Here is a 26,581-nt window from a genome sequence, read left to right on the forward strand (position 1 = left end):
TACATACTGTACATATCTACCTGAGTTACCCTGTACCCCTACATACTGTACATATCTACCTGAGTTACCCCGTACCCCTACATACTGTACATATCTCCCTGAGTTACCCCGTACCCCTACATACTGTACATATCTCCCTGAGTTACCCCGTACCCCTACATACTGTACATATCTATCTACCGGAGTTACCCCGCACCCCTACATACTGTACATATCTACCTGAGTTACACCGTACCCTACATACTGTACATATCTACCTGAGTTACACCGTACCCCTAAATACTGTACATATCTCCCTGAGTTACCCCGTACCCCTACATACTGTACATATCTATCTACCGGAGTTACCCCGTAACCCTACATACAGTACATATCTATCTACCTGAGTTACCCCGTACCCCTACATACTGTACATATCTACCTGAGTTACCCCGTACCCCTACATACTGTACATATCTACCTGAGTTACCCCGTACCCCTACATACTGTACATATCTACCTGAGTTACCCCGTACCCCTACATACAGTACATATCTATCTACCTGAGTTACCCCGCACCCCTACATACTGTACATATCTAACTGAGTTACCCCGTACCCCTACATACTGTACATATCTACCTGAGTTACTCCGTACCCCTACATACTGTACATATCTATCTACCGGAGTTACCCCTTACCCCTACATACTGTACATATCTACCTGAGTTACCCCGCACCCCTACATACTGTACATATCTAACTGAGTTACCCCGTACCCCTACATACTGTACATATCTACCTGAGTTACCCCGTACCCCTACATACTGTACATATCTACCTGAGTTACCCCGTACCCCTACATACTGTACATATCTACCTGAGTTACTCCGTACCCCTACATACTGTACATATCTGCCTGAGTTACCCCTTACCCCCGACATACTGTACATATCTACCTGAGTTACCCCTACCCCTACATACTGTACATATCTACCTGAGTTACCCCTTACCCCCGACATACTGTACATATCTACCTGAGTTACCCCTTACCCCCGACATACTGTACATATCTACCTGAGTTACCCCGTACCCCTACATACTGTACATATCTACCTGAGTTACCCCGTACCCCTACATACTGTACATATCTATCTACCTGAGTTACCCCGTACCCCGACATACTGTACATATCTACCTGAGTTACCCCGCACCCCTACATACTGTACATATCTACCTGAGTTACCCCGTACCCCTACATACTGTACATATCTACCTGAGTTACCCCGTACCCGTACATACTGTACATATCTACCTGAGTTACCCCGTACCCCTACATACTGTACATATCTACCTGAGTTACCCCGTACCCCTACATACTGTACATGTCTATCTACCGGAGTTACCCCGTACCCCTACATACTGTACATATCTACCTGAGTTACTCCGTACCCCTACATACTGTACATATCTACCTGTTACCTCTTACCCCTACGTACTGTACATATCTATCTACCTGAGTTACCCCGTACCCCTACATACTGTAATATCTACCCGAGTTACCCCGTACCCCTACATACTGTACATATCTACCTGAGTTACCCCGTACCCCTACATACTGTACATATCTACCTGAGTTACCCCGTACCCCTACATACTGTACATATCTACCTGAGTTACCCCGTACCCCTACATACTGTACATATCTACCTGAGTTACCCCGTACCCCTACATACTGTACATATCTACCTGAGTTACCCCGTACCCCTACATACTGTACATATCTACCTGAGTTACCCCGTACCCCTACATACTGTACATATCTACCTGAGTTACCCCGTACCCCTACATACTGTACATATCTACCTGAGTTACCCCGTACCCCTACATACTGTACATATCTACCTGAGTTACCCCTTACCCCCGACATACTGTACATATCTACCTGAGTTACCCCGTACCCCTACATACTGTACATATCTACCTGAGTTACCCCTTACCCCCGACATACTGTACATATCTACCTGAGTTACCCCTTACCCCCGACATACTGTACATATCTACCTGAGTTACCCCGTACCCCTACATACTGTACATATCTACCTGAGTTACCCCGTACCCCTACATACTGTACATATCTACCTGAGTTACCCCGTACCCCTACATACTGTACATATCTATCTACCTGAGTTACCCCGTACCCCGACATACTGTACATATCTATCTACCTGAGTTACCCCGCACCCCTACATACTGTACATATCTACCTGAGTTACCCCGTACCCCTACATACTGTACATATCTACCTGAGTTACCCCGTACCCGTACATACTGTACATATCTACCTGAGTTACCCCGTACCCCTACATACTGTACATATCTACCTGAGTTACCCCGTACCCCTACATACTGTACATGTCTATCTACCGGAGTTACCCCGTACCCCTACATACTGTACATATCTACCTGTTACCTCTTACCCCTACGTACTGTACATATCTATCTACCTGAGTTACCCCACCCCTACATACTGTAATATCTACCCGAGTTACCCCGTACCCCTACATACTGTACATATCTACCTGAGTTACCCCGTACCCCCGACATACTGTACATATCTACCTGAGTTACCCCGTACCCCTACATACTGTACATATCTACCTGAGTTACTCCGTACCCCTACATACTGTACATATCTACCTGAGTTACCTCTTACCCCTACGTACTGTACATATCTATCTACCTGAGTTACCCCGTACCCCTACATACTGTAATATCTACCCGAGTTACCCCGTACCCCTACATACTGTACATATCTACCTGAGTTACCCCGTACCCCTACATACTGTACATATCTCCCTGAGTTACCCCGTACCCCTACATACTGTACATATCTCCCTGAGTTACCCCGTACCCCTACATACTGTACATATCTATCTACCGGAGTTACCCCGCACCCCTACATACTGTACATATCTACCTGAGTTACACCGTACCCCTACATACTGTACATATCTACCTGAGTTACCCCGTACCCCTACATACTGTACATATCTACCTGAGTTACCCCGTACTCCTACATACTGTACATATCTACCTGAGTTACCCTGTACCCCTACATACTGTACATATCTACCTGAGTTACCCCGTACCCCTACATACTGTACATATCTCCCTGAGTTACCCCGTACCCCTACATACTGTACATATCTCCCTGAGTTACCCCGTACCCCTACATACTGTACATATCTATCTACCGGAGTTACCCCGCACCCCTACATACTGTACATATCTACCTGAGTTACACCGTACCCCTACATACTGTACATATCTACCTGAGTTACACCGTACCCCTAAATACTGTACATATCTCCCTGAGTTACCCCGTACCCCTACATACTGTACATATCTATCTACCGGAGTTACCCCGTAACCCTACATACAGTACATATCTATCTACCTGAGTTACCCCGTACCCCTACATACTGTACATATCTACCTGAGTTACCCCGTACCCCTACATACTGTACATATCTACCTGAGTTACCCCGTACCCCTACATACTGTACATATCTACCTGAGTTACCCCGTACCCCTACATACAGTACATATCTATCTACCTGAGTTACCCCGCACCCCTACATACTGTACATATCTAACTGAGTTACCCCGTACCCCTACATACTGTACATATCTACCTGAGTTACTCCGTACCCCTACATACTGTACATATCTATCTACCGGAGTTACCCCTTACCCCTACATACTGTACATATCTACCTGAGTTACCCCGCACCCCTACATACTGTACATATCTAACTGAGTTACCCCGTACCCCTACATACTGTACATATCTACCTGAGTTACCCCGTACCCCTACATACTGTACATATCTACCTGAGTTACCCCGTACCCCTACATACTGTACATATCTACCTGAGTTACTCCGTACCCCTACATACTGTACATATCTGCCTGAGTTACCCCTTACCCCCGACATACTGTACATATCTACCTGAGTTACCCCCTACCCCTACATACTGTACATATCTACCTGAGTTACCCCTTACCCCCGACATACTGTACATATCTACCTGAGTTACCCCTTACCCCCGACATACTGTACATATCTACCTGAGTTACCCCGTACCCCTACATACTGTACATATCTACCTGAGTTACCCCGTACCCCTACATACTGTACATATCTATCTACCTGAGTTACCCCGTACCCCGACATACTGTACATATCTACCTGAGTTACCCCGCACCCCTACATACTGTACATATCTACCTGAGTTACCCCGTACCCCTACATACTGTACATATCTACCTGAGTTACCCCGTACCCGTACATACTGTACATATCTACCTGAGTTACCCCGTACCCCTACATACTGTACATATCTACCTGAGTTACCCCGTACCCCTACATACTGTACATGTCTATCTACCGGAGTTACCCCGTACCCCTACATACTGTACATATCTACCTGAGTTACTCCGTACCCCTACATACTGTACATATCTACCTGTTACCTCTTACCCCTACGTACTGTACATATCTATCTACCTGAGTTACCCCGTACCCCTACATACTGTAATATCTACCCGAGTTACCCCGTACCCCTACATACTGTACATATCTACCTGAGTTACCCCGTACCCCTACATACTGTACATATCTACCTGAGTTACCCCGTACCCCTACATACTGTACATATCTACCTGAGTTACCCCGTACCCCTACATACTGTACATATCTACCTGAGTTACCCCGTACCCCTACATACTGTACATATCTACCTGAGTTACCCCGTACCCCTACATACTGTACATATCTACCTGAGTTACCCCGTACCCCTACATACTGTACATATCTACCTGAGTTACCCCGTACCCCTACATACTGTACATATCTACCTGAGTTACCCCGTACCCCTACATACTGTACATATCTACCTGAGTTACCCCTTACCCCCGACATACTGTACATATCTACCTGAGTTACCCCGTACCCCTACATACTGTACATATCTACCTGAGTTACCCCTTACCCCCGACATACTGTACATATCTACCTGAGTTACCCCTTACCCCCGACATACTGTACATATCTACCTGAGTTACCCCGTACCCCTACATACTGTACATATCTACCTGAGTTACCCCGTACCCCTACATACTGTACATATCTACCTGAGTTACCCCGTACCCCTACATACTGTACATATCTATCTACCTGAGTTACCCCGTACCCCGACATACTGTACATATCTACCTGAGTTACCCCGCACCCCTACATACTGTACATATCTACCTGAGTTACCCCGTACCCCTACATACTGTACATATCTACCTGAGTTACCCCGTACCCGTACATACTGTACATATCTACCTGAGTTACCCCGTACCCCTACATACTGTACATATCTACCTGAGTTACCCCGTACCCCTACATACTGTACATGTCTATCTACCGGAGTTACCCCGTACCCCTACATACTGTACATATCTACCTGTTACCTCTTACCCCTACGTACTGTACATATCTATCTACCTGAGTTACCCCGTACCCCTACATACTGTAATATCTACCCGAGTTACCCCGTACCCCTACATACTGTACATATCTACCTGAGTTACCCCGTACCCCCGACATACTGTACATATCTACCTGAGTTACCCCGTACCCCTACATACTGTACATATCTACCTGAGTTACCCCGTACCCCTACATACTGTACATATCTACCTGAGTTACCCCGTACCCCTACATACTGTACATATCTACCTGAGTTACCCCGTACCCCTACATACTGTACATATCTACCTGAGTTACCCCGTACCCCTACATACTGTACATATCTACCTGAGTTACCCCGTACCCCTACATACTGTACATATCTACCTGAGTTACCCCGTACCCCTACATACTGTACATATCTACCTGAGTTACCCCGTACCCCTACATACTGTACATATCTACCTGAGTTACCCCGTACCCCTACATACTGTACATATCTACCTGGGTTACTCCGTACCCCTACATACTGTACATATCTATCTACCTGAGTTACCCCGCACCCCTACATACTGTACATATCTTCCTGAGTTACCCCGTACCCCTACATACTGTACATGTCTACCGGAGTTACCTCGTACCCCTACATACTGTACACATCTACCTGAGTTACACCGCACCCCTACATACTGTACATATCTACCTGAGTTACACCGTACCCCTAAATACTGTACATATCTACCTGAGTTACCCCGTACCCCTACATACTGTACATATCTACCTGAGTTACCCCGTACCCCTACATACTGTACATATCTACCTGAGTTACCCCGCACCCCTACATACTGTACATATCTACCTGAGTTACCCCGTACCCCTACATACTGTACACATCTATCTACCTGAGTTACCCCGCACCCCTACATACTGTACATATCTACCTGAGTTACCCCGTACCCCTACATACTGTACATATCTATATACCTGAGTTACCCCGCACCCCTACATACTGTACATATCTACCTGAGTTACCCCGTACCCCTACATAAGTACATATCTATCTACCTGAGTTACCCCGCACCCCTACATACTGTACATATCTACCTGAGTTACCCCGTACCCCTACATACTGTACATATCTACCTGAGTTACCCCGTACCCCTACATACTGTACATATCTATCTACCTGAGTTACCCCGTACCCCTACATACTGTACATATCTATCTACCGGAGTTACCCCGTACCCCTACATACTGTAATATCTACCTGAGTTACCCCGTACCCCTACATACTGTACATATGTACCTGAGTTACCCCGTACCCCTACATACTGTACATATCTAACTGAGTTACCCCGTACCCCTACATACTGTACATATCTATCTACCTGAGTTACCCCGTACCCCTACATACAGTACATATCTATCTACCTGAGTTACCCCGTACCCCTACATACAGTACATATCTATCTACCTGAGTTACCCCGCACCCCTACATACTGTACATATCTACCTGAGTTACTCCGTACCCCTACATACTGTACATATCTACCTGAGTTACCCCGTACCCCTACATACTGTACATATCTATCTACAGGAGTTACCCCGCACCCCGACATACTGTACATATCTATCTACCTGAGTTACCCCATACCCCTACATACTGTACATATCTTCCTGAGTTACCCCGTACCCCTACATACTGTACATGTCTACCGGAGTGACCTCGTACCCCTACATACTGTACATATCTACCTGAGTTACCCCGTACCCCTACATACTGTACATATCTACCTGAGTTACCCCCTACCCCTACATACTGTACATATTTATCTACCGGAGTTACCCCTTACCCCTACATACTGTACATATCTATCTACCTGAGTTACCCCGCACCCCTACATACTGTACATATCTTCCTGAGTTACCCCGTACCCCTACATACTGTACATGTCTACCGGAGTTACCTCGTACCCCTACATACTGTACACATCTACCTGAGTTACACCGCACCCCTACATACTGTACATATCTACCTGAGTTACACCGTACCCCTAAATACTGTACATATCTAACTGAGTTACCCCGTACCCCTACATACTGTACATGTCTACCGGAGTTACCTCGTACCCCTACATACTGTACACATCTACCTGAGTTACACCGCACCCCTACATACTGTACATATCTACCTGAGTTACACCGTACCCCTAAATACTGTACATATCTAACTGAGTTACCCCGTACCCCTACATACTGTACATATCTACCTGAGTTACCCCGTACCCCTACATACTGTACATATCTACCTGAGTTACCCCGTACCCCTACATACTGTACATATCTACCTGAGTTACCCCGCACCCCTACATACTGTACATATCTACCTGAGTTACCCCGTACCCCTACATACTGTACATATCTATATACCTGAGTTACCCCGCACCCCTACATACTGTACATATCTACCTGAGTTACCCCGTACCCCTACATAAGTACATATCTATCTACCTGAGTTACCCCGCACCCCTACATACTGTACATATCTACCTGAGTTACCCCGTACCCCTACATACTGTACATATCTACCTGAGTTACCCCGTACCCCTACATACTCTACATATCTATCTACCTGAGTTACCCCGTACCCCTACATACTGTACATATCTATCTACCGGAGTTACCCCGTACCCCTACATACTGTAATATCTACCTGAGTTACCCCGTACCCCTACATACTGTACATATGTACCTGAGTTACCCCGTACCCCTACATACTGTACATATCTAACTGAGTTACCCCGTACCCCTACATACTGTACATATCTATCTACCTGAGTTACCCCGTACCCCTACATACTGTACATATCTATCTACAGGAGTTACCCCGCACCCCGACATACTGTACATATCTATCTACCTGAGTTACCCCATACCCCTACATACTGTACATATCTTCCTGAGTTACCCCGTACCCCTACATACTGTACATGTCTACCGGAGTGACCTCGTACCCCTACATACTGTACATATCTACCTGAGTTACCCCGTACCCCTACATACTGTACATATCTACCTGAGTTACCCCTACCCCTACATACTGTACATATTTATCTACCGGAGTTACCCCTTACCCCTACATACTGTACATATCTATCTACCTGAGTTACCCCGCACCCCTACATACTGTACATATCTTCCTGAGTTACCCCGTACCCCTACATACTGTACATGTCTACCGGAGTTACCTCGTACCCCTACATACTGTACACATCTACCTGAGTTACACCGCACCCCTACATACTGTACATATCTACCTGAGTTACACCGTACCCCTAAATACTGTACATATCTAACTGAGTTACCCCGTACCCCTACATACTGTACATATCTACCTGAGTTACCCCGTACCCCTACATACTGTACATATCTACCTGAGTTACCCCGCACCCCTACATACTCTACATATCTACCTGAGTTACCCCGTACCCCTACATACTGTACACATCTATCTACCTGAGTTACCCCGCACCCCTACATACTGTACATATCTACCTGAGTTACCCCGTACCCCTACATACTGTACATATCTATATACCTGAGTTACCCCGCACCCCTACATACTGTACATATCTACCTGAGTTACCCCGTACCCCTACATAAGTACATATCTATCTACCTGAGTTACCCCGCACCCCTACATACTGTACATATCTACCTGAGTTACCCCGTACCCCTACATACTGTACATATCTACCTGAGTTACCCCGTACCCCTACATACTCTACATATCTATCTACCTGAGTTACCCCGTACCCCTACATACTGTACATATCTATCTACCGGAGTTACCCCGTACCCCTACATACTGTAATATCTACCTGAGTTACCCCGTACCCCTACATACTGTACATATGTACCTGAGTTACCCCGTACCCCTACATACTGTACATATCTAACTGAGTTACCCCGTACCCCTACATACTGTACATATCTATCTACCTGAGTTACCCCGTACCCCTACATACAGTACATATCTATCTACCTGAGTTACCCCGTACCCCTACATACAGTACATATCTATCTACCTGAGTTACCCCGCACCCCTACATACTGTACATATCTACCTGAGTTACCCCGCACCCCTACATACTGTACATATCTACCTGAGTTACTCCGTACCCCTACATACTGTACATATCTACCTGAGTTACCCCGTACCCCTACATACTGTACATATCTATCTACAGGAGTTACCCCGCACCCCGACATACTGTACATATCTATCTACCTGAGTTACCCCATACCCCTACATACTGTACATATCTTCCTGAGTTACCCCGTACCCCTACATACTGTACATGTCTACCGGAGTGACCTCGTACCCCTACATACTGTACATATCTACCTGAGTTACCCCGTACCCCTACATACTGTACATATCTACCTGAGTTACCCCCTACCCCTACATACTGTACATATTTATCTACCGGAGTTACCCCTTACCCCTACATACTGTACATATCTACCTGAGTTACCCCACCCCTACATACTGTACATATCTATCTACCTGAGTTACCCCGTACCCCTACATACTGTACATATCTACATGAGTTACCCCGTACCCCTACATACTGTACAAATCTACCTGAGTTACCCCGTACCCCTACATACTGTACATATCTACCTGAGTTACCCCGCACCCCTACATACTGTACATATCTACCTACCTGAGTTACCCCATACCCCTACATACTGTACATATCTACCTGAGTTACCCCATACCCCTACATACTGTAATATCTACCTGAGTTACCCCGTACCCCTACATACTGTACATATGTACCTGAGTTACCCCGTACCCCTACATACTGTACATATCTAACTGAGTTACCCCGTACCCCTACATACTGTACATATCTATCTACCTGAGTTACCCCGTACCCCTACATACAGTACATATCTATCTACCTGAGTTACCCCGTACCCCTACATACAGTACATATCTATCTACCTGAGTTACCCCGCACCCCTACATACTGTACATATCTACCTGAGTTACTCCGTACCCCTACATACTGTACATATCTACCTGAGTTACCCCGTACCCCTACATACTGTACATATCTATCTACAGGAGTTACCCCGCACCCCGACATACTGTACATATCTATCTACCTGAGTTACCCCATACCCCTACATACTGTACATATCTTCCTGAGTTACCCCGTACCCCTACATACTGTACATGTCTACCGGAGTGACCTCGTACCCCTACATACTGTACATATCTACCTGAGTTACCCCGTACCCCTACATACTGTACATATCTACCTGAGTTACCCCCTACCCCTACATACTGTACATATTTATCTACCGGAGTTACCCCTTACCCCTACATACTGTACATATCTATCTACCTGAGTTACCCCGCACCCCTACATACTGTACATATCTTCCTGAGTTACCCCGTACCCCTACATACTGTACATGTCTACCGGAGTTACCTCGTACCCCTACATACTGTACACATCTACCTGAGTTACACCGCACCCCTACATACTGTACATATCTACCTGAGTTACACCGTACCCCTAAATACTGTACATATCTAACTGAGTTACCCCGTACCCCTACATACTGTACATATCTACCTGAGTTACCCCGTACCCCTACATACTGTACATATCTACCTGAGTTACCCCGCACCCCTACATACTCTACATATCTACCTGAGTTACCCCGTACCCCTACATACTGTACACATCTATCTACCTGAGTTACCCCGCACCCCTACATACTGTACATATCTACCTGAGTTACCCCGTACCCCTACATACTGTACATATCTATATACCTGAGTTACCCCGCACCCCTACATACTGTACATATCTACCTGAGTTACCCCGTACCCCTACATAAGTACATATCTATCTACCTGAGTTACCCCGCACCCCTACATACTGTACATATCTACCTGAGTTACCCCGTACCCCTACATACTGTACATATCTACCTGAGTTACCCCGTACCCCTACATACTCTACATATCTATCTACCTGAGTTACCCCGTACCCCTACATACTGTACATATCTATCTACCGGAGTTACCCCGTACCCCTACATACTGTAATATCTACCTGAGTTACCCCGTACCCCTACATACTGTACATATGTACCTGAGTTACCCCGTACCCCTACATACTGTACATATCTAACTGAGTTACCCCGTACCCCTACATACTGTACATATCTATCTACCTGAGTTACCCCGTACCCCTACATACAGTACATATCTATCTACCTGAGTTACCCCGTACCCCTACATACAGTACATATCTATCTACCTGAGTTACCCCGCACCCCTACATACTGTACATATCTACCTGAGTTACTCCGTACCCCTACATACTGTACATATCTACCTGAGTTACCCCGTACCCCTACATACTGTACATATCTATCTACAGGAGTTACCCCGCACCCCGACATACTGTACATATCTATCTACCTGAGTTACCCCATACCCCTACATACTGTACATATCTTCCTGAGTTACCCCGTACCCCTACATACTGTACATGTCTACCGGAGTGACCTCGTACCCCTACATACTGTACATATCTACCTGAGTTACCCCGTACCCCTACATACTGTACATATCTACCTGAGTTACCCCCTACCCCTACATACTGTACATATTTATCTACCGGAGTTACCCCTTACCCCTACATACTGTACATATCTACCTGAGTTACCCCGTACCCCTACATACTGTACATATCTATCTACCTGAGTTACCCCGTACCCCTACATACTGTACATATCTACATGAGTTACCCCGTACCCCTACATACTGTACAAATCTACCTGAGTTACCCCGTACCCCTACATACTGTACATATCTACCTGAGTTACCCCGCACCCCTACATACTGTACATATCTACCTACCTGAGTTACCCCATACCCCTACATACTGTACATATCTACCTGAGTTACCCCATACCCCTACATACTGTACATTTCTACCGGAGTTACCCCTTACCCCTACATACTGTACATATCTACCTGAGTTACCCCATACCCCTACATACAGTACATATCTATCTACCTGAGTTACCCCGCACCCCTACATACTGTACATATCTACCTGAGTTACCCCGCACCCCTACATACTGTACATATCTACCTGAGTTACCCCGTACCCCTACATACTGTACATATCTACCGGAGTTACCCCGTACCCCTACATACTGTACATATCTACCTGAGTTACCCCGTACCCCTAAATACTGTACATATCTACCTGAGTTACCCCGTACCCCTACATACTGTACATATCTACCTGAGTTACCCCGTATCCCTACATACTGTACATATCTACCTTAGTTACCCCGTACCCCTACATACTGTACATATCTAACTGAGTTACCCCGTACCACTACATACAGTACATATCTATCTACCTGAGTTACCCCGTACCCCTACATACAGTACATATCTATCTACCTGAGTTACCCCGTACCCCTACATACAGTACATATCTATCTACCTGAGTTACCCCGCACCCCTACATACTGTACATATCTACCTGAGTTACTCCGTACCCCTACATACTGTACATATCTACCTGAGTTACCCCGTACCCCTACATACTGTACATATCTATCTACAGGAGTTACCCCGCACCCCGACATACTGTACATATCTATCTACCTGAGTTACCCCATACCCCTACATACTGTACATATCTTCCTGAGTTACCCCGTACCCCTACATACTGTACATGTCTACCGGAGTTACCTCGTACCCCTACATACTGTACATATCTACCTGAGTTACCCCGTACCCCTACATACTGTACATATCTATCTACCGGAGTTACCCCTTACCCCTACATACTGTACATATCTATCTACAGGAGTTACCCCGCACCCCTACATACTGTACATATCTATCTACTTGAGTTACCCCATACCCCTACATACTGTACATATCTACCAGAGTTACCCCATACCCCTACATACTGTACATAGGGGTACGGGGTAACTCAGGTAGATATGTACAGTATGTAGGGGTGCGGGGTAACTCAGGTAGATATGTACAGTATGTCGGGGTACGGGGTAACTCAGGTAGATAGATATGTACAGTATGTAGGGGTACGGGGTAACTCAGGTAGATATGTACAGTATGTAGGGGTACGGGGTAACTCAGGTAGATATGTACAGTATGTCGGGGGTAAGGGGTAACTCAGGTAGATATGTACAGTATGTAGGGGTAGGGGGTAACTCAGGTAGATATGTACAGTATGTCGGGGGTAAGTGTTAACTCAGGTAGATATGTACAGTATGTAGGGGTACGGGGTAACTCAGGTAGATATGTACAGTATGTAGGGGTACGGGGTAACTCAGGTAGATATGTACAGTATGTAGGGGTACGGGGTAACTCAGGTAGATATGTAAGTTATGTTTTATTTTTATTTTACCTTTATTTAACCAGGCAATTCAGTTAAGAACAAATTCTTATTTTCAATGACGGCCTAGGAACAGTGGGTTAACTGCCTTGTTCAGGGGCAGAACGACAGATTTGTACCTTGTCAGCTCAGGGATTTGAACTTGCAACCTTTTGGTTACTAGTCCAACGCTCTAACCACTAGGCTACCCTGCCGCCCCAAAGGGCAAGAAGAAAGCCATTTCTTAAAGATATCCATAAAAAGTGTATTTTAAAGTTTGCCACAAGCCACCTGGGAGACAAACCAAACATGTGGAAGAAGGTGCTCTGGTCAGATGAAACCAAAATTGAACTATTTGGCAACAATGCAAAACGTTAAGTTTGGCGTAAAAGCAACACAGCTCATCACCCTGAACACACCATTCCCACTGTCAAACATGGTGGTGGCAGCATCATGGTTTGGGCCTGCTTTTCTTCAGCAGGGACAGGGAAGATGGTTAAAATTGATGGGAAGATGGATGGAGCCAACTACAGGACCATTCTGGAAGAAAACCTGATGGAGTCTGCAAAAGACCTGAGACTGGGACAGAGATTTGTCTGCCAACAAGACAATGATCCAAAACATAAAGCAAAATCTACAATGGAATGGTTCAAAAATAAACATATCCAGGTGTTAGAATGGCCAAGTCAAAGTCCAGACCTGAATCCAATCGAGAATCTGTGGAAAGAACTGAAAACAGTTGTTCACAAATGCTCTCCATCCAACCTCACTGAGCTCGAGCTGTTTTGCAAGGAGGAATGGGAAAACATTTCAGTCTCTCGATGTGCAAAACTGATAGAGACATACCCCAAGCGACTTACAGCTGTAATCGCAGCAAAAGGTGGCGCTACAAAGTATTAACTTAAGGGGGCTGAATAATTTCGCACGCCCAATTTTTCAGTTTTTGATTTGTTAAAAAAGTTTGAAATATCCAATAAATGTCGTTCCACTTCATGATTGTGTCCCACTTGTTGCTGATTCTTCACAAAAAAATACAGTTTATATCTTTATGTTTGAAGCCTGAAATGTGGCAAAAGGTCGCAAAGTTCAAGGGGGCCGAATACTTTCGCAAGGCACTGTACACAACTTGAAGCAACCACATATCTATCTATGGAGCACATTCTGATAAGCCAGTGAGGAGTCAAGCCTCGACACACCTAAAACTAATTTATTTACGACTGGCTACCTCCAGCTCTTGTGCTCATAATTCCCGCAGTGAAAATAGCAAACTTTTCTGACACACCCCTGCACCTATGTCGCTAACGCTAGCACTAAGATGTACCATTAATTTAGGTTTGTAAAATAGAGCCCACAGTCAGTTCAAGGGGGAGACGTGAGGGAGAGACGATTAAGTGAAATCAGCTTTGAAATCAGCATATTTTGCATTATGGTTTGCATATTATCACAAACAAAGTACTAGGGTAGTGAATTGATGTTATCTTTAGCTGTAAACGTGCAAGGAAAGTACTGTAAGCCTACAAAGCTGGAAGCTGATGGTTATCTTCTCACATTGTAGCTAGTGTGTTCTAGGCTAGCCTGTATGGACATTGTTTTGTTAGTTAACACAAATTAAGTTGAAACATTTCTACATGCCGTGTACCATTATTTAAGTGTATTAACTTCTGTGCAGCATGAGTGGGGAGCAAACATGATTTAGCCCAGACTCCTGGGACAGGCTGGAGCTAGTAACAAAAAGTACGGAACCGTTTTTCATGTTTTAGTACTGAAAAGTACAGATGGTTTTGGTACATGGCTGAGATGCCACCCTGTATCCTCCAAACTGGTTAAATATAGCTGTGATCAGAACAGGCTAGAGCCCAAAACCCTGCAGGGCTCAAAGATGATATTCTGCTGCCTCAGCAATACACCTCTTATATTCATCCCCTTCTCCTTCTCCTCCTTGGGTTCCAGGGGAGATGACAATGGCAGATATAATTACAGGATGACAAACGACCAGGAGGGAGAGGAGAGGGGGGGGGGGGGAAGAGGGGTAGAAGCAGAGGACTATGTGAATGAGGGGACAATGGCTGCTGGGAGGGATCAGGCTGGGATTTAATGACAGCTGTAGTAATGCAGATCTGTCACTGTAATTATTCAGCGTTTGTGACTGATCAAGGCTGTGTGTGAAGCGAACCCAAAATTACTGTCACCCTCTCCCAGCAACCAGCTGGCAAGTCCCAATTGATAGAGGACACTTCATAATCTCAGTGGCAGAATTGAGCTCTGAGCGGGGTCTGGGAGGGTGAGAGGAGGGATCAGCAGATATAGTCAGGAAGATGCAGTGTTTCAGCAAGAGAGAGGTGGGAAGAGAGGGGGAGGGTAAAATACAGTGGGTCCTTAGATACACCCTATAATTACTGTTGTGTGATTGTGTTTTTGTATGAATATAGACATTGCGGTTTGATATCATAAAGCTAATGTGAGATGGAAGTTGAATGCAGTGAGGGAGTGGTGTTGTGTGCCTGTTCCAATCTAGGACTAGCCGAGGTGTGGTGCTGCCGTAACCCTGGCGGTGTCTGTGCATCCCAAATTACATCCTATTCCCAATATAGTGCAATGGGTCCAATTGGGTCTATGGGCACTAAAAAGGAAAGGGGGTGCCATTTAGGTAGCAGTCCATGTGTGTGTCTGTGAGTCGACCTCGGGGTGTGGGGGACAGATTGGTGCTAAAGGCTGGAGCATCTGATGCTTGGGAGGCAGCGCTCCTCTGATTGCAGAGGTTATAAATAGTGCCCCCAACGCTGGTAGGGAATCAAAGTAGCTGTGTCCCGGGGCCGATGACAGCAACAGCACTGGAGCGTGCCGGGAGCACAAAGGATCATTTGTGTGGCATGACGATTTGCAAACTCAAAATTACTGGCTTAAAAATCCCATTCATCCCCCTCGTACTTCTCTCAACAGTGAAATAGGTGTAATAAACCTGTACACAATACAAGGCACTCCATTTATTGTAAGACCAAAAGCATTATGTAAACAGTTTTTCTGTTTTCTGTGGGGAAAACAAGTATGTGGAATTTCGTCAGTCAGTACAGTACATGGCTAGAATGCAAAATGACCACTCCATCACTTCTTAGAAGCCCCTCCCTCTGTGTGAGAGGCATTGGTGGTAGAGGTTCCAGTTCACAGATCTCCACGTGTCAGACACCAAGGAGGGCCTAATGTGCTCTCTGTTCTGCCTTCCCCAGCGGCTACCTGTCGCCATCCCCTCCCTCCTCTCCTCTCCTCCCAGCTGACAGACGGCCTGGAGAGACCCAAATGAGAAAAGTCCTCAAGCGTGAAAAGCACAGACCCTTCGAACATTAAAATGATCCTCCAATTGTGCTGCTCCGTTACTCTGTACCTATTTTCTTTCTTTCTCACCCTCTCTCTCTCTCTCCCCCTCTCTCTATGTGTTACTTAATGAGGGTCCCTTTATAAACTTGGTGGGAAGGGAAGGCAGTAATAATGATCTGAGCTCTCCTGTGGTGTTCCACCCACACACACTGCCTGATGAGGCTTTGCAGAGAGGAATGGAAACCAAGGGAAGATGACTTGGAAAATGTAACACACTAATGAAAGCCATAACGATTTAAAAAAACTGTACTTTTCATGTCCTTACACTCAAGGGTAAAGCAGAAGCCTTTTGACCCTTCTTACTGGGAAGGCTGGTTTTACCATATACTGTAGCAGACAGCAGGTTACACTGCACAGTGTGGTACGGTAAATCCTGCAGTCTCATTTCAGAGCTCTCTCCCTCCACTGCTCTGCAATGGGACACAGGGGGAAAGACAAGACTTTAATCACCCTTGTAGAGTGACTTGTAATCACTCTTGTATCAGCTCCTGAAATGCACTCTGCAGACTGTACTGTGTGTTGTAGCTAGCTGACCAGTGGTGTGGGCCTGGACCTGCTCTTTCTGACAGATGGCCTGGTATAAGGACTTGCTGTACTTTCAGTGTCTCCTATCAGAAACAGAACAATGAATCATTTGACCCCTGGGACATCAGAAACCCCTGGGACATCAGAAACCCCTGGGACATGCCCTTAGCTTTATTGTGATTTAGAGATTGCCTATAGACGTGTTGTTTTTAACCCCTGGATTATTAATCAGTCACCTGAGATGGTGCGCTCACTGGAGTTTCATCACAGAGGAAAACAGAGGCACAGCTGGCAGCGGTGCTGGGTGATATTGGCTCGACATGATATTTACTAAATTTTTGCAAGGTTGCAGGTGTAGAGTGTTGTTTTAATGGTGATTTAGAGATCTGTGGTTGTGTCGGGTCAGAGGAGAGCTGTGGTCACTATGGGTCATCCCAATGGGGCAGTGGTCAGTGTAGAGAGATGTGGAGACGGATGTTCTGCTTTCTGTTGGGTCTGTGGTTAAGACATTGAGCAGCAGTGTTTGTTTAGTAAATGTAATGTCTAGTGTGGTGTTGGTCCTGTGGAACATGTACAGAGTACAGGTCGACCGATTATGTTTTTTTTTTAACACTGATATTGGAGGACCAAAAAAGCCGATGCCGATTAAAAAATAAATACATTTTATATATATATATATTTAAAAAAATGTTTTTATTTGTAATAACGACAATACTGAATGAACACTTATTTTAACTTAATATAATACATCAATAAAAATCTATTTAGCCTCAAATAAATAATGAAACATGTTCAATTTGGTTTAAATAATGCAAAAACAAAGTGTTGGGGAAGTAAAAGTGCAATATGTGCCATGTAAAAAAAGCTAACGTTTGAGTTCCTTGCTCAGAACATGAGAACATTTGAAAGTTGGTGGTTCCTTTTAACATGAGTCTTCTATATTCCAAGGTAAGAGGTTTTAGGTTGTGGCTAATATAGTATTTATAGGACTATTTCTCTCTATACCATTTGTATTTCATATACCTTTGACTATTGGATGTTCTTATAGGCACTATAGTATTGCCAATGTAACAGTATAGCTTCCGTCCCTCTCCTCGCCCCTACCAGGGCTCGAACCAGGAACACATCAATAACAGCCACACTCGAAGCAGCGTTACCCGTCGCTCCACAAAAACCGCGGCCCTTGCAGAGGAAGGGGAATAACTACTCCAAGTCTCAGAGCGAGTGACGTTTGAAACTCTATTAGCGCACACCCAGCTAACTAGCTAGCCATTTCACATCGGTTACACCAGCCATTAGGCTGATAGGCTTGAAGTCATAAACAGCGCTGTGCTTGCGAAGAGCTGCTGGCAAAATGCACGAAAGTGCTGTTTGAATGAATGCTTACGAGCCTGCTGCTGCCTACCATTGCTCAGTCAGACTGCTCTATCAAATCATAGACTTAATTATAACATAATAACACACAGAAATACATTAATATGGTCAAATCCGGAAACTATCATTTCGAAAACAAAACATTTATTATTTCAGTGAAATACGGAACCGTTAGGTATTTTATCTAACGAGTGGCATCCCTAAGTCGAAATATTCTTGTTACACTGCACAACCTTCAATGTTATGTCATAATTACATAAAATTCTGGCAAATTAGTTCGCAATGAGCCAGGCTGCCCAAACTGTTGCATATACCCTGACTCTGCGTGCAATGAACGCAAGAGAAGTGACACAATTTCACCTGGTTAATATTGCCTGCTAACCTGGATTTCTTTTAGGATTTGCCCCAAACATAACGCATTGTATTCAGGACATAAAGTGAATTACTTTTTCACTTTTTTTCTTGTATTAATTTACTGCCTTATTGCAAACAGGATGCATGTTTTGGAATAGTTTTATTCTGTACATGATTCCTTTTTTTCACTCTGTCAATTAGGTTAGTATTGTGGATTAACTACAATGTTGTTGATCGATCCGCAGTGTTCTCCGGTCACAGCTATCAACTCTAACTGTTTTAAAGTCACCATTGGCCTCGTGGTGAACTCCTTGAGCTTTTTCCTTCCTCTCTGGCAACTGAGTTAGTAAGGACGACTGTATCTTTGTAGTGACTGGGTATATTGATACACCATCCCGAGTGTAATGAATTACTTCACCATGCTCAAAAGGATATTCAACTTCTGATTTTTTTATTTACCAATAAGTTAGTTCCCTTCTTTGTGAGGCATTGGAAAACCTCCCTGGTTTTTGTGGTTGAATCTGTTTTTGAAATCCACTGCTTGACTGAGGGACCTTATAGACAATTGTATCTGTGGGGTACAGAGATGAAGTAGTCATTCAAAAATGTAACATGTTAAGCAAATGTTTACTCCTGAACTTATTTAGACTTGCCATGACAAAGGGGTTTAAAACACATTGACTCAAGACATTTCAGATTTTCATTTATAATTAATTTGTAAAAATAAATAAATAATAAAATATAAAAGTCAAACATAATTTCACTTGGACATTATGGGGTATGTGACACAAAATCCAAATGTAATCCATTTTAAATTCCGGCTGTAAAACAACAAAATGTGGAAAAAGTAAAGTGGTGTTAATACGTTCTGAAGGAACTCTATATAATGGTGTGTAAAGACAATATGGACAGTATATGAATAAAAAACTGTGTACAGCAGTAGTTCTATAGGATGTGCCATGACTAGAATACAGTATATGCATATAAAGTTGGTAAAGGAGTATGTAAAAATGATCAAGGTGATCATTGTTCAATGACTATGTACATAGGCCAAAAAAGTCTCTTAAGGTGCAGGGTAGAGTACCGGGTGGTAGGCGGCTAGTAACAGTGATTAAGTTTCAGGGAAGGGTACTGGGCGGAGGCCAGCTAGCGGTGACTGTTTAACAGTCTGATGGCCTGGAGATAGAAGCTGTTTGTCAGTCTCTCGGTCTCAGCTTTCTACTGTCTCCTTCTTGTAGATGGTAGCGGGGTGAACAGACCGTGGCTCAGGTGGATGAGGCCCTTCCCTACCATGTAAGCAGTCTTTGGACAAGATAGAAATCCATGCTTTGGTTTTGCTGTCCACTGTTTCAAATGCTAACCTTTTAGCTTTTAGTATGTATATTAGTATTTTCACGATTCATGTCCAAATCATCCTAAAGTATCAAAACATTTATTGTGTAACTCAATGATGTTACTGATAGATGATTCGGGTATGAAGCGTGGAAATGCTAATATAGGTACAGCTGACTTGCATTGGATTTGTGCCACTAATGCTAAAAAGTTAGCATTTGAAACAGTGGCCAGCTAAACAAAACTAAGCATGGTTTTCTTTTATCCCTTGTCCATACACTGCCTACAGGGAAACATATACGTCATTTTATAATTTGGGTGAACTATGCCTTTAAAAGAAATCACCTACTAGCAGGAACAGTGCCAGCTAGTGGTCAGAACCTGGTAAAATCAGGATGTAGGATAAGACATAAACCTAACAACTTCAATCAAATCAAATGTATTTATATAGCCCTTCTTACATCAGCTGATATCTCAAAGTGCTGTACAGAAACACAGCCTAAAATCCCAAACAGCAAGCAATGCAGGTGTAGAAGCACAGTGGCTAGGAAAAACTCTCTAGAAAAGGCCAAAACCTAGGAAGAAACCTAGAGAGGAACCAGGCTACGAGGGGTGGCCAGTCCTCTTCTGGCTGTGCCGGGTGGAGATAACAGAACATGGCCAAGATATTCAAATGTTCATAAATGACCAGCATGGTCAAATAATAATAATCACAGTAGTTGTCGAGGGTGCAACAGGTCAGCACCTCAGGAGTAAATGTCAGTTGGCTTTTCATAGCTGATCATTGAGAGTATCTCTACAGCTCCTGCTGTCTCTAGAGATTTGAAAACAGCAGGTCTGGGACAGGCAGCACGTCCGGTGAACAGGTCAGGGTTCCATAGCCGCAGGCAGAACAGTTGAAACTGGAGCAACAGTACGGCCACGTGGACTGGGGACATCAAGGAGTCATCATGCCAGGTAGTCTTGAGGTATGGTCCTAGGGCTCAGGTCCTCCGAAAGAGAGAAAGAAAGAGAGAATTAGAGAGAGCATACTTAAATCCACACAGGACACCGGATAAGACAGGAGAAATACTCCAGATATAACAGACTTACCCTAGCCCCCCGACACATAAAATACTGCAGCATAAATACTGGAGGATGAGACAGGAGGGGTCAGGAGACACTGTGGCCCCATCCAATGACACCCCCGGACAGGGTATAACCCCACCCACTTTGTCAAAGCACGGCCCCCACACCACTAGAGGGATTTCTTCAACCACCAACTTACCATCCAGAGACCAGGCCAAATATAGCCCACAAAAATCTCCGCCACAGCACAACCCAAGGGGGTTGACAGAAAGACCACATCAGTGACTCAACCCACTCAAGTGATGCACCCCTCCTCGGGACGGCATGGACTCATTTATCTGATCAGGGGTGGGGGGACATCACCATCATGACAATACTCCAAGCCTCAGCACCATACTACTTGCCAGACATAGATAACTGATATTGTATAATATTTTTTATTAGGGTGAGATTGGTGTAGGGGATCAATGAGTGTCTTTTGACCATTCCTTTGGATTCCTCAGGGGGGGGGGGGGGGTCCTGGCTGGCACATGCCTATCTCTGCCAAGGTACACCTGGTCTGCCAGTCACAATGCCAGCTGGTAAAACAAGTCTGTTAAAGAGGAAGGAAAACAGTGTCTGAGCGAGCTTTCATTTCCCTTAGAGAAGAGCTAGGCTCTGACAATCGATACCAGAGTCATTGACCACAGGTTTATGGGACTCCTCAAAGTAAGGTGACTCACACAACTACACACAGTAGGCTATATAATGCAAAGCTCCCCTACCTTCTGTACATTCCTCAACCCTTCCACATATGCTCTGTGCTGGGGAGAGTAGGAACCTTCCCCCCTCTCCTCTGGAACCCCCCGCCCACCAGCCCAGGTATCAGTAGTGCAGAACCAGTGTGTCCCCCGTGCTGTTTATTACACCCACAGATAAAGCATTCGTCATAGGAAGATTATGGTTGAAAGAGGGAGGGAGAGAGAGAGAAGACGGGGAGAGCAAAGGGGAGATAGAGGCAATATTCCCTTGTCGTTGACACGCACATGTCTGTGTCACAGCAGCATTACTGCTGAGCAGTAGGTAAGTCACTGTCACACACACACACACACACATGTAAATTAGCTATTTCATCATAAATCTTGTTCTGGAGGCAGCTCTGCAGTGTTCACTAGCTGTCACAGCCACAAAGTCATAAAAACATCAAACCTAACCTTAACCACACTGCTAACCGTAATGCCTAACACTAACCGTAAAATAAAAGACCAAAAAGTGAATTTTTGTTTTCATGAATGTTTACAATATAGCCAATTTAGACTTTGCAGCTGTTTAATTAAGGGGAAAACTCTCAGTTCTGCCTCCAGGACAAGACTCATGACAATAAACGTCAGCCTGCCACACACACACAGCTTTGTTTTTGTGAAATTTCAGAACTTTTTGGAGTATAAAAATATTGATCATTAGAAATTATATTTTCCCTAACAACACCCCTACCCCCAAATATAACCTTAACCCCCCAAAACCTAACCCTAACCTTAAACCTAACCCTAAAACCTAACCCTAACCTTAACCCCAGAACCTAACCATAACTATTAGGCTTAAAGTAGCATTTTAACTAATTCAGGGCCTCTAAAAAGTTATTTTCCTACCCTTTCAGGACATTCGGGTGAAATGTTAGGACATTGGGCTCCTGATAATCAGTGGTGGAAAAGTACCCAACTATCATACTTGGGTAAAGGTAAAGATACCTTAATAGAAAATGACTGAAGTAAAAGTCACCCAGTAAAATTCTACTTGAGTAAAAGTATAAAAGTATTTGGTTTAAAATATACTTAAGTATCAAAAGTCAAAGTATGAATAATTTCTAATTCCTTATAATAAGCCAACCAGGCGGCTCCATTTCCTTTTCTTTATTTACTGAAAGCCAGGGTCACACTCCAACATTCAGACATAATTTACAAACGAAGCATGTGTGTTTAGTGAGTCCTCCAGATCAGAGGCAGCAGGGATGATCAGAGATGTTCGGTTGATAAGTGTGTGAATTTGACCATTTTCCTCTCTTTCTAAACATTCAAAATGTATCGAGTACTTTTGAATGTCAAGGAAAATGTATGGAGTAAAAAGTATAATATTTTCTTAAGGAATGTAGTGAAGTAAAAATAGTCAAAGTATAAATAGTATAGTAAAATACAGATACCCAAAAAAACTACTTAGGCAGTACCTTTAAAGTATTTTTACTTATGTACTTTACACCACTGCTGATAATGTAGGAAAGCAAGTACACACACACACACACACACACACACACACACACACACACACACACACACACACACACACACACACATCAGGGCAAGTTCAGGCTTGTCAGTGTATTGAGAGAGTAGTGATATGAGTCGAGACAAACAGAGTCTTATGAAAGGCATGCTACTGAAGAGGAGGCATATTGCTGTTGGAGGATCACAAACTGTATCTGTGTGTTACAGCCGCAGGCTTCTTGGGCTGGGACACTCTGCCTCTCTCTTGCGCAGTAAGTCAGGGCTTAGGGCGCTGACATCTCTCTGCCTTTCTTTTTATATGCTTGGCCTACTTCAAAGGGCACACACACACACACTCACTTTCACAAACACAAAGCTCAGCCCTGTACTCTTTGTTGGTAGGAGCTCATGCTCCATCTGGTCCATTAAAAGGACTGGGGACTGGATATCATGACCAGTGAGGGTGTGGGGCTGGGCGGTGAGGTGTTAATGGTGCCTGTAGGGGGTAAATAGTCTGAGCCGCTCTCTGCTGTGGTGTTTGTGTCGTGAAGAGGAGATCTCAGACCTGGGGTCAATGTGTCTCCATGTGTATCTGCCTAATGGGGCGCACTCTCCACATCTGGTCCTGGACTAGCTCTGGCTGCTGGGTGGGGGAGAAACTCTCAGATCTCCCCCTCTCCCCCTTTCTTCAACGGCCATCTACAGCGGCAACGGAGCAAATGAAAGGAAAATAGAATTAAGATGGAGCCAGGCTGAGGAAGAGAGAGGAGCTCAGGGCTTCCCAAGCCTCTGTGTTTCTGTGTGTGTGTGATAAAGTATGTGTGCCTCTGCGTGTCTGCCACCAGTATGTGTGCCTCTGCCTGTCTGCCACCAGTGTGTGTGCCTCTGCGTGACTGCCACCAGTATGTGTGCCTCTGTGTGTCTGCCACCAGTATGTGTGCCTCTGCGTGTCTGCCACCAGTATGTGTGCCTCTGCGTGTCTGCCACCAGTATGTGTGCCTCTGCGTGTCTGCCACCAGTGTGTCTGCCACCAGTATGTGTGCCTCTGCGTGTCTGCCACCAGTATGTGTGCCGTGGACATGACGTCTCTGTTTAGGTAAATGCCCACCTGACCTGCATGAATCACATTCATGTTTGCAGGATTATCCACGAGGATGGCTTCTCTGGAGATGATGTGAAGCAGTACAAGCCTGTGGTCTACAGCAACACAATCCAGTCTCTGGCTGCCATCGTCCGTGCCATGGACACCCTTGGCCTGGAGTACGGAGACAAGGAGAGAAAAGTGAGTGTCTCTACTGCGCTATCTCTACATTGTACATTGTAGCACTGGACTACAACTAGACTGACAGACACACACACACACGCATACCCACTGTCATGCACATTAGTAAGCAGAGTATTGTGTGCTGTTACCACTATATACTGTAGTGAAGGCCTCCCAAACACATTTATATCAACAAATACACAAACTGTCAAACACTGACGGACACCAATATATTCACCCACAGGATTTTAACAAGTGAAACCAGTCAAAACACCCATTCATCCTTATCCATCTGTGAAAATCCATAACCTCAATGTTGTAGCAGATAATTGGCCACAAGGCTCTGACAGGATATGGAACAGAGCATTGGTCTCTGCTTCTATAAATCTCTTACTGAGAGGAGTGCAGGAGAAAATGTAGATTCACACAACACACTATCTGTCTTTAATATTACTACTATTATTACCCAGCACCAAGGAGGTAAGCAGACATTTCAAATTGTAATACTGTATTCAGACCATGATGAATATACGATCAGGAAGAACATGAGATAAATGTGTTTAGTTGATATGTCACTTATACTGTGCCATGATTCGTTTATAGCAGCATTGTTAAATTACGTTGGTGCCAACAATGACGATGATGAATGGCGAAGATGGTGGGAATGGTTTTGAATTGAGTATTGGTTCTATCCACAGCGTTAAACTGCCGATAGCAGGATTGCAGTGTGAGCTGGAGGGTAATGGGGTCAAGGGTGCATAGCTGTGTCAGTACATGACCTCAAAGTGGCCTTATTAAGAGGACAAGACAGGGTGAAGGAAGGTGTACAGTAGGATATCTGAGCTGCACTCCTAATGCCTCCTCTCATGTGTTGTGTTGTATCCATTCCCCTGCCGTGCTCTGTTCCCTCTCTAAAACAGGAGGGACACCACTGACTCTGACCTTTCCAGGAAGTCCTTTATATTTTAATCAAACCAATGCTATCCATACCTTGGGACAAGGCCTCTGAAATACCCAGCTACTATTGATTGTGATATTATCTCTTTCTGCTGCTAGAACCTGAGCCAGGAGATGACAGGCCACAGGGGTTGTGTCCTTAG

The 26,581-nt window shown here is 44.7% G+C and overlaps 1 protein-coding gene across 2 annotated transcripts in view; it reads left to right on the top strand.

Moving 5' to 3' along the window:
* Nucleotides 1-26,581, top strand: part of LOC135509397 (guanine nucleotide-binding protein G(o) subunit alpha) — a 147,606-nt gene that overhangs the window by 25,022 nt on the left and 96,003 nt on the right. For both annotated transcript variants that reach the window (XM_064930026.1, XM_064930025.1), the window contains exon 3: nt 25,358-25,499. In XM_064930026.1, coding sequence (XP_064786098.1) covers nt 25,358-25,499 — 142 coding nt within the window. The remainder of the gene's footprint in view (nt 1-25,357; nt 25,500-26,581) is intronic.

Source organism: Oncorhynchus masou, chromosome 22 (genome assembly GCF_036934945.1).
Source record: "Oncorhynchus masou masou isolate Uvic2021 chromosome 22, UVic_Omas_1.1, whole genome shotgun sequence".
Classification (NCBI taxonomy): domain Eukaryota; kingdom Metazoa; phylum Chordata; class Actinopteri; order Salmoniformes; family Salmonidae; genus Oncorhynchus; species Oncorhynchus masou.